This window comes from Coturnix japonica, chromosome 3 (genome assembly GCF_054131305.1).
Source record: "Coturnix japonica strain WE chromosome 3, WE-NBRP24, whole genome shotgun sequence".
In the NCBI taxonomy this organism is placed as follows: Eukaryota; Metazoa; Chordata; class Aves; order Galliformes; family Phasianidae; genus Coturnix; species Coturnix japonica.
In genome coordinates this window covers 53,113,431-53,128,792 of record NC_140665.1, presented here as the reverse complement: position 1 = coordinate 53,128,792, position 15,362 = coordinate 53,113,431, and the positions used below count along the sequence as shown (strand labels likewise).

Here is a 15,362-nt window from a genome sequence, read left to right as displayed (position 1 = left end):
AGTCAAATTTTTAGTGAAAGGATCTATGCAATACTTATAGTTAAGTCTCCCACATAGTTAACAATTACGGTCACTGCTAATTATAATTACCTATAACATAAAATTTATTTCAGAAAACAAGCCCTGAATACAGTGAGAGTTAGTGAAGAGACACTGCTGAACACAGCCAAAAAATGCAAGCCAGTTCTCTCACGGTATACCACACATCCATAAAACCACTTATTTGTGTGTAAGAAAGTGACTTCACTGTCCAAAGATGCTTAAAATATTAAGGAGGCAAGGCAAACAAAAACAGAAAAGATTTTAACATCAGTAATCTGATAATTGAAAGATAGAGCTTCTGCAACTTCCAACTTGTTTCATCAAAGGGTAAAATTAACCTGTCTCATGACGTTTTCAGTGCAGCTCATCTTCCCTATTAATGGCTGTATAGTACAATGCTTGGTGAATTTTGCTTCACAATGACAGGAAGAGCTGACATTAGAGGATCAAAAAGTGACATCACAATGGATGCTTGGCTTCCACAAGACAATTATTCCTATAGTAGCTTTTCCAACACCTTCTGCTTCTGTACTCGGCATTGGTGATGCTGCATCTGAAATGTTATGTGCAGTTTTGGGCCCCCCACTACAGGAAAAACATTACAGCACTGGAGCACGTCCAAAGAAGGACAACACAGCTGTTGAACGATCTGGAGCACAAGTCTTACAGGGAGTCACTGAGGGGACCTGAATAGATTAGTCTGGAGAAGAGAAGGCTCAGAGGAATCCTTAATGCTCTCTACAACTACTTGATAGCGAGGCAGGGGTTGACCTCTATTGGTTATAACAAGACTTAAAAGTCAGGAAAGATATGTAGTATTACTGCTATTGCTGATAAATCACAAAATTAAATAATCAGTTCTTCCACTGTTTCTACCTAATAGATGACCTAGACAGTTGTTATGTTAAAAGAATAAAGTGCTGCATGTATCCAGGCTACTATACTGTTCATATCTCAAGATGTAACTGCAATGTTAATAGAACAAGAACATACAGCAGGTACATAAAGAGAATGTTAACAGGACTTTACACATGCTGCCTTTATGGATTTCACTGTAATGGCAATTCTGCAATTTGTTTTGAAAATAATTACATACACAGCAAAAAGGTGACAGAGAAGTGTGAGGAGGAGAGTAACAGCCAGCATAACCCTCAGGAAGAGGCAAACATCCACTAGATAAAAGTGAGGGGTCCCTGTATTACAGGCAGTTAATGACGCTATATTATTTTATAAGAAGAAAATAGTGCATGTGTACATTTAAAATAAAAAACAATAAGGTTTTCTGCTTCCAGCACAATCCATATAATAAATAAGCAGATCTGGTTTAGTATACACTATATTTTGTTCAAAAGTAAAACTAAACTGGCAGTTCATAGCTAAAACCACACTTAATAACAAATGAGGAAAGATTAGCTAGGTGAGTAGAGCTTTCTCCTGCATTTCAATGAAGACAATTCTGTCATACTAGTAGAACTTGAAAGTCTCCAAAATGTGAGATAAAAATCGTTTAGGATTTGTTCAAATTTTCTTACAGGAAATCTATTTCATTCTTGCACCACTGAATTTTTCATGGTCTTTTTCCCTTAGAAAACTTCATTTTCTTACTGCCTTAACTGACTGAAGAAAGACCACTAAAATATACCTCTTTTTACTATATTTCTACTTCATAACTAATGCTCCATATCTGGGGATTTTGTTGTGGTATTAGGCATTTTCTGCAACAACCATATTGGAAGCGCACAAACATCGCAGCACGTATCTGAGCATAAGATTTAAGAAGTCTCCATCGACACACTCATCTGTGCTTCTGCAAGCTTCAAGCGTCAGCTTTGGCAATATTACATCTACATATTTGAAACACAGTATAAGTTCAAGTTCTGTAGATGACTAGCCCACTTATTGTAACCACTTATTTTAACAAGTAACAACAGAATAAGTACAAGACAGAATATGTATCCTCTTTCTGAATGATTTCCATATGCTAGAAACAATGAGAACTTGCTCTGAATTATATACAGGGATATTGTTAAGGCTCTAACAGTTCTTTTCTTAAAATAGAAAAACAAATGAAGAACTGAATTGGTAGTTAGCCATTTGTGCTGAATCTACAAGTGACTGCAAGGTTGGTTCATCTTCTGGTACATGCTAAGGACTAGTTCTTAATAAACACAAAATGTAATCCAAACATGATTTGCAAAGAAGACGATCTTCCTTTAGGAGATAATTGTATATTATACCATTGCTTTCTGTACTATCAACATTTTAAATCTCTGCTACCTTTCTCCAGTTCACCATTCCACAGACTTATTACTTTTCTCAAAGATACAAAACCAAAAACACTTGGAAACTAGGATTCCACTGTGGTAAATAAGCACCACAAAAACACACAGGTTCATTGTTTATATTTTTCTCAAAACCTTGGAACACAAGATGTTTTAGATAAAAAAAAAAAAAAAAAAAAAAAAAAAAGACCTCTTAAACATAGACAAAATGCAAGTGCAAACAAACTACTGTTTAGAAGCACTAAAACTACTTTTCTTATTGCTGTTTTCCTACATTATTCTTTATGATTTTAAAAATATGATTTCATTGTTCTGCAGTGCCTGTGTTCAAGTTACATTAAACAAAATGTTAAACTAAGAAACTCTGGCAATCACATGCAGTTCTAGCAACTTACAGCACTAATAAAGAAATGTACAACTTAAAGAAAAATAGTATTATAATATTATAAGAGAACAGATACAGCATGAGATTGTATTACACTGCACTTTATTATGAACAGCATCACTGTAGCAGATCTACAAGAAACTCTTGTATCTGTGGTATGCCTGGAATTGCCTCAAATACACGCAAAATAAAACCACTGCCATGACAATAGACAAACAGCTCAAGAGGTGATTGGAGGAGGGATCACTGTGGAGACTTGTTGGCCTCATTTTGGCCCAAGAAATGTTCAAGAAGGACAGAGGGACCAACTTGTAATAATTGCGGACCCCACAGATCTAGCAGGCATACAAGGATTCCCAAGGGAAGTTCAGGTGAGGTTCTGAACGAGCGTTCTCACAGAGGACCAGCACTGGCTGGATCAACCCTGGCACCTCTATCAGGGATCTCTTTCTCAGTTCATCTCTTTCTTTCTCCATTTTTCCCCTGTCTTTTAAACTTGCTAAGTTATGCAAGGCTCTATAAAGTTGCATAGTCTATCTGCGCAGCTTAGATAACAGAATCCTAAGAGTGTCAATGCTTTTAAGATAACTGCACTGCAGATTCTCATTAAAACCAATGATTGTTTTTGGACTCTGAGTGCTGTTTCAACTGTATCTAACTGAAGGGTTTGCAAATCTGGTCACATATCCCCTCATGGGTGGGATGTGATAATCACATTTAGCAAACTGGCTGTTCCCTGAAAGAGCTACAAAGTAATATTTACAGAGAAAAAAACAACAACAACAACAAAAAACCAAACAGAAGTTTTGACCCATTCAGTAGAGAGAGTAAGCATATAAAGAAAGAAACACACTGCTTTTACCTGAGAAAGAATACAGAGGATTCAATGGAGTGCTCAAAGTGTTTGGCAGTCTTAGTTTGGAGTCTGGAGACAGTGATGATGGAGCAGGAAGCAAGAGATTTGAGCTCGTCTGTAATAGGAAAGAGAAATCAGAAACCAAAGTGTAATTTCCTGGGTTACTTGATGCAACATCAAATAGAGAAATAATTACTTATTCTGAAGCATTATTAAAATATAGGAAGAAATATAAGACAAGCAGATGGCAAAAAGCAATTTCCATGGGTAGGTTTTTTCGAACATTTCATAGTGGAAAAAGTATTGACAGATGTACACATCAAATTGCATTTTTTCAGACAAAAATTCTGAAGTTGTGAAAAGAGTAAAAAAAAAAGTCTGCATTATCATCTTGTTGCATCTTAGTGCATAAAAATTAAATGTCATTTATATATTATATATGGTTATAAAACACAATAGGATAGTTACTTCTCACTTTTCAGTACTCAAACAATGCAACATCTAAGAAGAGATTACATAATATTAGTCCAAGATGAAAAAAAAGTCTTAAATCAGTCCCAACACCAAATTTCTTACTGCAAGTCAATATAGCATACTTTATCCTTCAAGTAAGCTACACAAAAAATACCTGTAGCCATGATTTCCATAATAACAAAGATAACGTAGTTAAAATTTGATTTGCTGTAGAGTTTCCTGGCATGCATGAAGCTTGTACAATGCATAAACCTTTCCCAAGCTTTATTCGACACATTATTCCATAGAGGCTATGCAAAATAAATGAGTATCAGGGGTTTTCACATAATCAAATCAAGAATTTCACTATTTGTTAAATGTTTTATCTAGCTTCCTTTGGTAAATTGGCAAGAGGGGAGGGCAAGTAGATCTTAAAATATTTGTAATTTTCCCCTTCAAAACAAATTTGAGTACTAAAATTTTGGGGAGAATTACTTTACATTAAAAAAATACACATTACTGTTAACCCTTTCAAAAATTGAGACTATTTCACAGCCTAGTATGGTCACTTAGTGCAACTAAAACCCTGCTTTCAGCAATGAACTTTCTTAGACTTCAGTAATCTTTAATCAGACTCTTAAACTTCATTTGGGGGCCAAAATATCACACTGACATTTTTCAAACTTTCAATCTATTGGCTTTTAAATTCCACTTTAAAAAATGGAGACAGCTAGAACAAAGAGAGTCGGTGGCTTACTTCCAGAAGCAGTATAATTTGTGTAAGTATTATTTCTGTCATATAGTAAACAGTTCAAAGGGTTTCAATAAGGCATAGTATTTGGCCACTGGCAGGTATTCTGGGTTGAAAGCAATACAGCACCAATAATGCACGTTGAGTAACCTGACCAAGACATGGAGGATATCCGTGATCTCTTCTGCGTTATTACACTAGACCTCAATCTAAGTATATTTGGATATTAAGTAGTAAAAAGGATTTAACTCTACTGAAAGAAGCACCTGATAAAAATTGTACCCTCTCAGCAACTGCATACAGTTCTTAGGACTATATACCAAAACTGGTCAGAAATAATCATACAATCTGTAGAGCTGGATGGGAACTTTGAAGGCCATCTAGTCCAACTTCCCTGTAATGAACAGGGACATTTGGATCAGGCTGCCCAGAGCCCGGTCCAGGCTGGCCTTGAAAGTCTCCAGGGATGGTGAGCAACCATAACAACCAGTGGACATGATATAAAAGCATTAAAATATCTATATATTATTCAATTTAACTGAATGTTAATAAACAACAATTATGAAATGTAAGCAGAATGGCAAGGACTGTTCAGAATAACAACCAGAACCAATCTGGTTTTTGCTAAGCTTACATATGTAAGCAATTAAGTTTCATAAATATGAAGTTTTCTCTGGTAGACAATAATACAGTAGAAAGCCATTAGTTTATGTCTTTACTCCAACACAGAAAAGTATTCTTGTTATGCTAACATGTTGAGCTCAGTTTCCCAGTTATTTCATCTCCTGTAACTGACCATTAACTCCAGTGGCAGCATTTCTGCAGGAAAACAAATCAGAAGATCAGTCCCTTGCATGAATTCTGTGATGGGGGCACATTATAGTTTTCTCCATTACCAATGGAACAAAGGAGTATTTTCCAGCTAAGAATATTCATGTAACTTCTTGGAATTCCTTTGACAGAAAAAAAACTGATTAAACAGAATCACAGAATCATAGGGGTTGGAAGGGACCTCCAGAGATCATTCAGTTCAACCCCCCTGCCAAAGCAGATTCTCTATATCAGGTTTCCAGTGCAATAGGGAATAAAGACAGGCTGAATGTATCAACCTCTGGTAATCAAACTAAACAGTGTCAACTATTTAAAACTAGCTCTTAGAAACACTTAATTCTCTGGCTCACCCTGGGGAGGGGGAGAGAATCAGGAGAAAATTGTCTTGATCGTGGTGCTTGAATTATATTACATGAGAATTACTATGAGAAATACAAAACACGTACAAAACATTCATGTACAGCATTTAATTCATTTATCTTTATTTTCCTGCTGTATTGCCCAAAGAATCATTACATACGCTTTTAAATCAAATGCACTAGACACATACATTAGAAGTGAAAGTGCTCTCATAGATTTAAGAAAATCAGCTTTTTTAAAATGCAAAATAAGATCTAGCTTATTGTTCTTCTCCAAGTCTTTAAAAGTAAAAGGAAAAAAATCCCACCAACCCACCATGCCTTTATGAAAGCGAGATTTGACGAAGCTTTAAATCATACGTGTCCAATCTGCTTGATTTATGGTTTAGTGGCCCTCATTTTTATGACAAACATTAACTATATTATATATTTTACATGCAACCCAAGACAATTCTTCACTCACTTGCCAAGGCAAGCCAAAAGGTTGGACACCTCCGTTTTGAATGAAAGAAATCTGACAAGAGTGATTCATTCGTTCCCTTAATAGCAGGGAAGTTCACTGAAAGTGAAATACACAAGACTGCCTGTCTGAAGTAGATGCAGAATAAGTTTTTACAATCTCAATGCCATGCTCCCAAGAAGTATTAAAATCTCTTAAAAGCTCCAGAAAGAAAAAAAATCACTGACAATATTATAACAGATAAAGGAATCACTCAGCTTTAAAAAGTGAACAAATGATTCATATAGGTGTTTCTAGGTATAGAAGAGTAATTAATTTTCCTACAGCAGATACAGAAGGCTACAGAATAAAGTGAAGCAACCTTTCAATTTATTTTATTTTATTTTGAAATTCATGCTGAGGGAAGGTGTTGCTAAATATCTTCACAACAATGAGCAAAGTTGGCTAAGATGACCAACCATCAATCTACTTATTTTTCACAACAGGCTTTGCTTGCTTCATGCAAAAACCACAGCTTTATCAAAGACGCAGTTTGCTACTATCCTGAATTGACTAAAACTAAGAGTTATAACATTTGTGTAGTTCTTGTAGCAATAAGAGGATATCTAGATAATTTTTGCCCAGTTTAAACAAAGCTGATTTGCATTCTTCTTTTTTTGTGTGTGTGTTTAGGGAGCTCTATGCAAATTATGCAAATAAGCACTTTCAGTAGAACTAGTTTTCACATTAAAAGTGAATTCTGAGAGACAGAAAAACAGAATACTGCAAAACTTCACATGCTGACAAGGACCCTTTTTTTTTTTTTTTTCATACGGATGCAATTTTATGATCTTTCCAATCAATACAAGCAAGATTTCCATATATACATGCCCATTTGCAAGTCAAATCAAGTTGGCCAGCTCTATACCACCTCTTACTCTTTCAGTTTTGTACAGTATGAACAAATGCATTGTCTGTAGCAGATGTATCTCAGCTCACAGCAATTATATATATTCCATTCCTCAGTAACACCACAGAGTTCCTGCATTTCAATTACAGGCTTACCATAAAATCTTTCTTCCTTCTTATATGAGATTTTGTTGTTGTTGTTAAGAATTAAATGTTTGAAGTATTAAGCTCCTTTCTTTTAGCCACAAAGAAAACCAAATTCTTTGTTCAAGGTATAAAACAGTTAATTCTAGGCTATGCTATGCAGCTTCACTCAGTCCTATTCAGAGAGTATGATCTTTCCTGGTTTGGAGACAACTGGTATTTCTTCAGCATACAAACATGCGTGGAAATACTGCTTCGGCATGGGGGTTGGACTCAGTGATCTCTGGAGGTCCCTTCCAACCCATACAATTCTGTGATGATAGCAGAACTCACCAATGGCATCAGCATAGCAGTAAAAACTAGATCTGTTAGCACAGTAAAAACCCTGTAGGCAACACATAAACTGTGGACTCTATCAAGGTTGGTTTTGATTCTTGCTATCAAAAATATGACCAGAAAAAAAATAAAAAATAAAAATCCATGACTTTTCTTTAGCAGTTAAAGAAAAAAAATAACCTTTTTAAAGAATGAAAATCGACATAACTTCCATTTTATTCAAAATGAACCCAATGATTGTCTTATGATTTTATTTCTCCTCCTTCTGAAGAAAACAGATACTAGTAACATTTTGACTCACAGCTGTTCAAATATGTATAGAAACCTATTCCTCTCCATTTGATGGTAAAAGCCATTAGGACATAATCCTAAGAAGAGCATGCAGTTTCAGTTAACCATGTAAACAGTCAGGCATTTGTAAGCTCCTTCCCAGCATTATTCACCTTTACCAAATTATTTTCTTAGACCCTAGGCCTTTCCTACCACATAAAATCTTTTTCTAGGCAGAATTTCTGATTTCTTTGCTTTTCCAGAGATGTTCAAAAGGTGATTTTTATTTCTTTTTTTTTCTCCAGTGAAGACTTCATTATCATTCCCACTACTCTAGACCACAAAAAAGTAAATTTCTACAAACCACTTCGCATTTAGTTACGTTGCTTCTAAAATGAAGCGTTTAAACAGAAATTGTAATTTATGTTAGTCTCCATTTGCTTACTCCAGACATTAACTGTAATGCAAATATAGAGAAAGCGAAAAAAAAAAAAAAAAACAGCAAAAAAAAACCACAACCCTGACAATTTCCTCATAATAGAGCAGCACTTTTGAATGTAAATTTATAGTTAATCTGTTTTTGTTTGAATAAGAAACGCATTGCTTACTCCAGTTAACAGCAAAACAAAAGGAATTTGAAAAACTTTATTAAAAATCCATTGAGGTTTAATCTTGCATATCACAGAATCAGCACAGAATGGCTTGGGTTGGAAGGGATCACAAGGATCATCAAGTTCCTATCCCCTTGCCACAGGCAGGGTTGTCAGCCACTAGATGTGGTTAGTTAGTGAAGTACTAGATCAGACTGCCATGGCCCTATCCAAGCAGGCCTCAAACATCTCCAAGGAAGGGGCATCCACACTTCTCTTGATTTACAGTATTTCAGTATTAGAGCCACAAACTGCATTCCTCCCACACCCAACATGTTGAAGGAAAGTACCTCAGATCACAATAAACATTAATTTAAAAAGTGGGCAACCATGTTATTAAGTGAATTGAATCAGTGTATGTTTATGGTCTTTTCTTGCATAAAATGTCCTTGTTAACAAAAGCTGCTTTCTCCACACTTTGGTGATAATAAGGCAGCTTGCACAAGCAGGTATAATCTGTTATCTTTTACCTGTATGAGTGAGCCAAGCCTTCTCTGCTCTATGATTTGAATAAACATAGCATTGCTCAGATATCCCTGTCCCCTCTGTTCAGCAGTGAAAAAACTAACGAGTGACATTTCTTTAATATTAGACAAACATTAATGGTACGAAAACTAAGGTGACTTGAAAAAAAATATTAAAGGATCAATCGGCAAATTCCAGACCCATTCAAACGTTTATCATCATCTTAACTCATCCTCATATAAAACAGTTACAATGGCTATAGTTTTATGCCAGAAAATGACTGCAATACACTTCTCATGCCTGACATACTTTCTATATGAAGTGGAAGTCATGGAAAAGAAAACAGAACATACCAGAAGTATCAGATATCAAAATCCAGTCATATAGCGTAATTATCAAAGTTCAATATATTAAATGTAATCTGAGGTAGAATGCTTCTGGATGTTCTCCCAGTACCTACTCTCTTGATGAATTATGTTATAGCAATATGGTCAAAGAACCAAAAAAACCCACAAACAGTTGTTGTTAGTTCTGTGTATAGGAAAGAACTCCACATATTGCACAGAAAAATCTGAGTAACAGAATTTTGGCAATCACTTCTATAACATTTTCATAATATTTTTACACAGAAATATGCTGTGAGGAGGACTGGAAAAGCCAAACATTCTTAATTTAGAATTATTCACATACTAAGAGATGGGGCAGCCAACATATAATTGATTCCAGGATTAGTACTAAGGAGTATAAACAGATGTTGTCATTAAGTTTTTTTCTCTCTCAAGCTACTGCGTGGAGTTTTTGACCAATTAAAAAAAAAGAAATAAATCACAGTTGGATATTTTACCTCTACAAGCAGCACTTTTCTTCATTTTACACATCATATATTACCCTCATTATGAAAAGATATAAACACACATTTTGATTGATAAGTGAAAGTGAAATTTTAAGTACATAAATAGAAACACTGAAAGAAAAGCATTTATTTTTTAATTTATCATTAATCTTTTAATGTCTGAAAATTGGTTAAATGTTTTTCTATCAAACACTTCTGAGAATATAAATGTACCTTAGCATTAATTCCCTGAGGAAGAAATAAGTCATACAAGGGAGGGCTGCTCCAAAATAAATGCTTCCTCTTTCATTACATTAGGCCATGACATCAGAGGTGGATGCTGGTGGCATGGCAGTAGAGGTTGAACCTACCACCAATATTCTGTTACATGTTGTTGCTGTGTGACAGATGGCAGCTGAGGGGCAGTCTGACAGAAAAGGCATTGAACACACAAGTGCATATGAAGCAAATGTGTGTTACTGAAGTCCTTCATGCAGAAAAAAATGGCATCTGTTAACATTCACAGATGCATGCTGAATTTTTATGGAGACAAAACAGTGGATGTGAGCACAGGAAGGTGCTAGGTGATGAATTCAATGAAAACAAATTGTAGAATAGAAAACAAGAACTCAAATAAGTCTATACATTAACAGAAACATTGGCAAAAGCTGGTAAACAACAATCTCTGTCAAACACAATTAAATCCAGGCAGGAAGGAGACAAATGAAAACCACAGGAAATCATGCTTCATATGTTCTGCTATTCGTGGAACATCTTGGATTTACCTGGTTGTTTATACTGGTTTCATAATCTGAGCATGCCTTTGCACTGGAGGTTTAAGAAACCTTTGCTGTGGTAAGTAAGCTGTGTGGTCTTAAAAAAGAACAGTCACTGTATTATTTTATCCAAGTTGTGCAGACTGGACTGCTTTAATAAACCTTTAAGTGGAAGACTGATTAGTAAATATTTTAAAGTAATCTACTACAATGACTTCGCAAACCTTTTGCAAATTTCCAAAGAAAGGAAGACATTCCTCCTACGCCATGCCTGCAAGTCAAGGCAGAAGCACCACATGCGATTCACTGAAAAATCCCATAAAATGTTCCCATGCATAGCAGAATTGAGCAGTCTTTCAGTCTACATGCATTACTACTTTCCAAGAAAGTAAAACTAAAATTGCATCTACATTAGTATCTTTAACTTGAAGAAATAGTGCACCTTATGAGTGCACGAGAGTCATTCTCACCAATCACAGTATCACAGTCTTGTGTGGGTTGGAAGGGACCTTAGAGTCCAACCCCCGAGATTTGAGCCTCCTGTGTAGCAGAGCAGCACTTCTACCACTTCTGCCACAGGGCGGATTCGAACCCGGGCCTCCAGTGTTGCAAAGCGGTGTCTTTAACCTATTGTACATGCCTCACACTGCAGAGTGGTTCTAGTCTACAAGAACTGGATTTCTCTTGCTTACTACCCTTTTAACCTCTTTACGAGCCCTTCTGTCTGTTGATGGTATCTGTGCTAAGGCTTTTCTTTCCAGTACTGCTCTTCTATAACTGCTTGTTTCACCTAGTGTTAACTTACCTCTTCAATCACTCAGAGTTGTGCTACCTACCCAAGGAAACACTGCTGAACAATTCATGCTGAGCATTAGAAACACCTCTGTTCATTTCAGGACTATCACGAAATATAAGAATATCAGTGATGAAGCAGGATAAAGTCCAAACGATGATGGCTGGTTTTGGAAGACTTAGTAGAAAAGTTATAATTTTTTTCAGAACACACCTTTGTCCTGGCTACAGAGGTCCCTCACTGCTGTGGAATTCCTGTTCTTATAACTTAAAAAATTCCTGTGAGGGAACATCATCATTCACAGACTTCTGTTATGCATGCTCACAGCTACATCCTTTTCCAACAGCTCCTGGCAACAATACCAATGATTTCAACCAAGGCAGGCATACTGCACACTTACATATCTCCACAGGGTAGAAGGGATGAGGTGAGCATTCAGAACTTCAGGCAGAACCACAGAACTGGTCTTCTCTGGATTTACCATGAGGGCTGTTAATGACTTCATCAGTGCTGCAGAGACCAATTGTATAGTAACAGCAGCACATAAAGAAAATTAGGATTGTATCCACAGATCCAAGAACATGCACACAAGTACATGTTGGAGTGGTTTCTACTTATCTGGGGCATACAGATTTAAAAGGCTGTGGTTGTTGGTGATCATCTTTCACCACCATTTCTGGGAATGATTAATCTGGAGAAGAGGGGGCTCAGAGGAGTCCTTACAGCTCTCTACAACTACCTGGCCTCTACTGGATACAACAAGATTTAAAAGTCAGGAAAGATTTGCAGTATTACTGCAATTGCTGATAAATCACAAAGGTAAATAATCAGTTCTTTCACTGTTTCTACCTAATGGAAGACCTAGACAATTGTTATGTTAAAAGAATGAAGTGATGCATGTATCCAGGTTCTGCTTTTGCACAAGTAGGGCGTCCTTACTCACCATCCCAGAAGATATTCAGATTCCTAACAAGGCTGATGGGCATCACAGGTGCATACAATAAGTACTCCTGTCTCCTACTGGAAAGGAAGTCTCTACTGATTCTCATGCTAGATTGATGAAAATATGAGCATCACAAGTTCTTTTGAAATTTATGACCAAGATCTCAGTTGTTAATAAATCTCTGAAAGGAAGGTCTCCAAGTTTTATTAAACAACATTGCTCTGAGACAGACATCAGACTGGATGGCTTTTTCAAATGCCATCCTTCACTGTTTAGAAACCCATACAGTGAAAGGGCTCAGATGACCTTTCCAAAATTTCTCTTATATATATTCATGAGCAGAGGGCTTGGAGGATGCTGTCCAAGACTTTGATCATGATTCTTCTCTCAGTGGACTTGTTCAGGATTAACTGGTCTTTCATTTATAAATGGGAGTTTAGGATTACCAAACGATAGTGGCTGAAAGTCATTCTCTTAAACACAGAGTAAGTTTACACCATTTCATCTAACTACAGAAAACATGTAGTGCAAAATTCTTGTCAGAAAATCTCATTGTATTCTACAGAAACCAAAACTAAAGGTTCACAATCATCGTTCTATAGTCTAACTGTTACATGACTCTACTAAAACAGATTTGTCTCCCACAAACCAGAATTCTTGGATCAGACAGCTGCAACAAAAACAAAAAAACCTCCAAGAAATTTATTATCCACATCTTCTTCCTCAGATGAAGACATGCAGAAGAGCAAGAATCTTTTCTCCTTGGAAATCTTCCTACAGAACTCTTCCCAAATGCACAGTTAGATGCTCAGTTATCTCTGTACTATGTCTCTCATTGTCTCATTATCAACTTCAAAGCAATAGGGCTCACTTGAAGAGGAAGAACTAAGTGAAAAATAAACAAGGCTTGCTTCCTTATGTGTGGCCAGATGTACAGATAGCAGCCACATGCTAGCATTAGCCAAGCCCTAGTATCGGATTTAATAATGAGGTTCACTAGGAGATTGCAGTCCAGAAATCTCAGGGCTGAGATAGCTCTCCTTTGGGTAACTTCAAAACACAAGCATAATAGGGATGTAAAGGCCAGAGAACAAGACAAGACATAATCCTATCAAAACCCCTAAGATTTGATGAGAGTAGCTACACAATCCTCAGTAACAAGTACTTTAATCACCTGTATGTTTCTGCTTCATTATTATTAATGCAGACAATGCCTAAGGCTACATAAAAATCAACATGCACTCAAAAGTACTTAAAATGAAAAATATGTGGAAAACCAAATACAGTTCATGTAATTGTGAATATTAATTACAACTGCATGGTTCTGAAATATTCTGCATTCTTGTCAAAAGCGAGCTAGTCTCAAGTTGGTGAATTTTGCTTAATTGAATTTATTGCCAATTACAAAATATTTTCATTGTCAATTCAGATACCAAGAAACAAGCAAAACAATAAAAAAATACTGAAACAAAACATCTCTCCTTCCTCTTTATCTGCCTCAGCTTCATTTGAAACACCTCTTCTTCCCTTTTTGTAGTTTCTAGATGGCTTGTTTTAATGCTGTGTTATACTTATTCCCTTTGGTAAAGCACTGGATGGTGTAGGAGATGCGTTAATGCCAAGAAGATTTTCTTGGTTTCTCACTTTTTCTTACCCTTTTCAATGGCTTTGGTGTGAGTCCTCTATAGGCCAAAGTCCCCTCAGGAGCTGTACCTGCTCCAGCAGGGATTTCTCATGGGTTGCAGTTCTTTTATTGATGTACCTCCTTCTATCTTTTCTATTGTGTCCTCACACATCTTCTCCTGCACTTCCCTTTGCGTCTTTTCCATGATCTTGTTCTGTTGCTCCATTTGTTTATGGTTCTGTTTCTTCCTCATCTCCATGTCCTTTGTGCCTCCTCAGCTCCTCTCTATTTCCAAACATGCCTCCTCATGTGCTTCTCTTTGCACCTTCTCTGCTGCTGTCTCCTGCCCCTTGCAACTAAATATTTCCTTTACTATCCTTTTCTAGAGGTACCATACGCTTTTCAGATCATTTTCAGTTTCACTCTGAAGTGAGTCCATACTGCCTTTTTTGGAGCTGGCTGGAAACGGCTGTGTCCAACAGAAGGCAATTCATCTCTACACAGCTGAGCCCTACAGTCAGTCCTCTGACATGAAACTCCTTGCCTCTTAGGCCAAACACAGTTTTATAGGTGAATAGATGAAAAGAAATAACTTCCACCAACCAATAACCTTTCTAAAGCTTGGCCATAATGATCTAGGGAGTAGATAGTATGAATGGCAATGGGCATTGAAAAAAATTGATTCCTTATCACCAATAATTGATTTTAAAAAACCTCAGGTACTAAGCTTTATGTGATTGATCTCTTCTAAAGAGTTAGTCACAGGTGCACTAACATCACAGAAGTATGTGTTCATTTCTGAAGAGATCTTGAGACTATGCACATATGTTTGCTACATAAACTACTCCAAGAATATGAACTTTGACTGAGAAAACTGTATACTCCTGTAAAATACAAAAAATTGACTTACCATTACAGAATCAAGTTTTTGTTTCAACTTTTGCATTCGCATTGATGTTCTTGCAACACTGACAAACTGATCTGCTGGAGACATCACTGAACTTTTTTGCATAGGAATTTCAGAAAAACTGCTACTGATTTGTGGTCCCCTTGGTGCAGATGTGCTAAGTGATGAGCTGAGATCCTTTACAAGTTCAGCTTCTTGTTGTGCAACTGTGGAAAAAAAAAACCAAACAATATTAAAGTGTCAGGTGAAGACTTACATTGTCAAGAGACAAAAAACATTTCAGTGACCACCACCATTTTGCCAGTCATGCCTTCA

General features: G+C 36.5%; 1 protein-coding gene across 14 annotated transcripts in view; it reads right to left on the bottom strand.

Annotated features, from left to right (window-relative positions):
* The window catches only part of AHI1 (Abelson helper integration site 1), a 79,435-nt gene that overhangs the window by 36,886 nt on the left and 27,187 nt on the right, over positions 1-15,362 (bottom strand). For 13 of the 14 annotated variants that reach the window (XR_014944828.1, XR_014944829.1, XR_014944825.1 and 10 more), the window contains 2 exons: positions 15,051-15,253; positions 3,572-3,680 (listed from right to left, as the gene is read on the bottom strand). Coding sequence is in view for 9 of the 14 variants with exons in the window: in XM_085543587.1 (XP_085399713.1) it covers positions 3,572-3,680; positions 15,051-15,253 (312 nt within the window). In the remaining 5 variants the exon portion in view is untranslated. Of the gene's footprint in view, positions 1-3,571; positions 3,681-11,973; positions 12,084-15,050; positions 15,254-15,362 lie in introns of those variants that run through there. The other variant, XR_014944827.1, reaches the window with a different exon arrangement.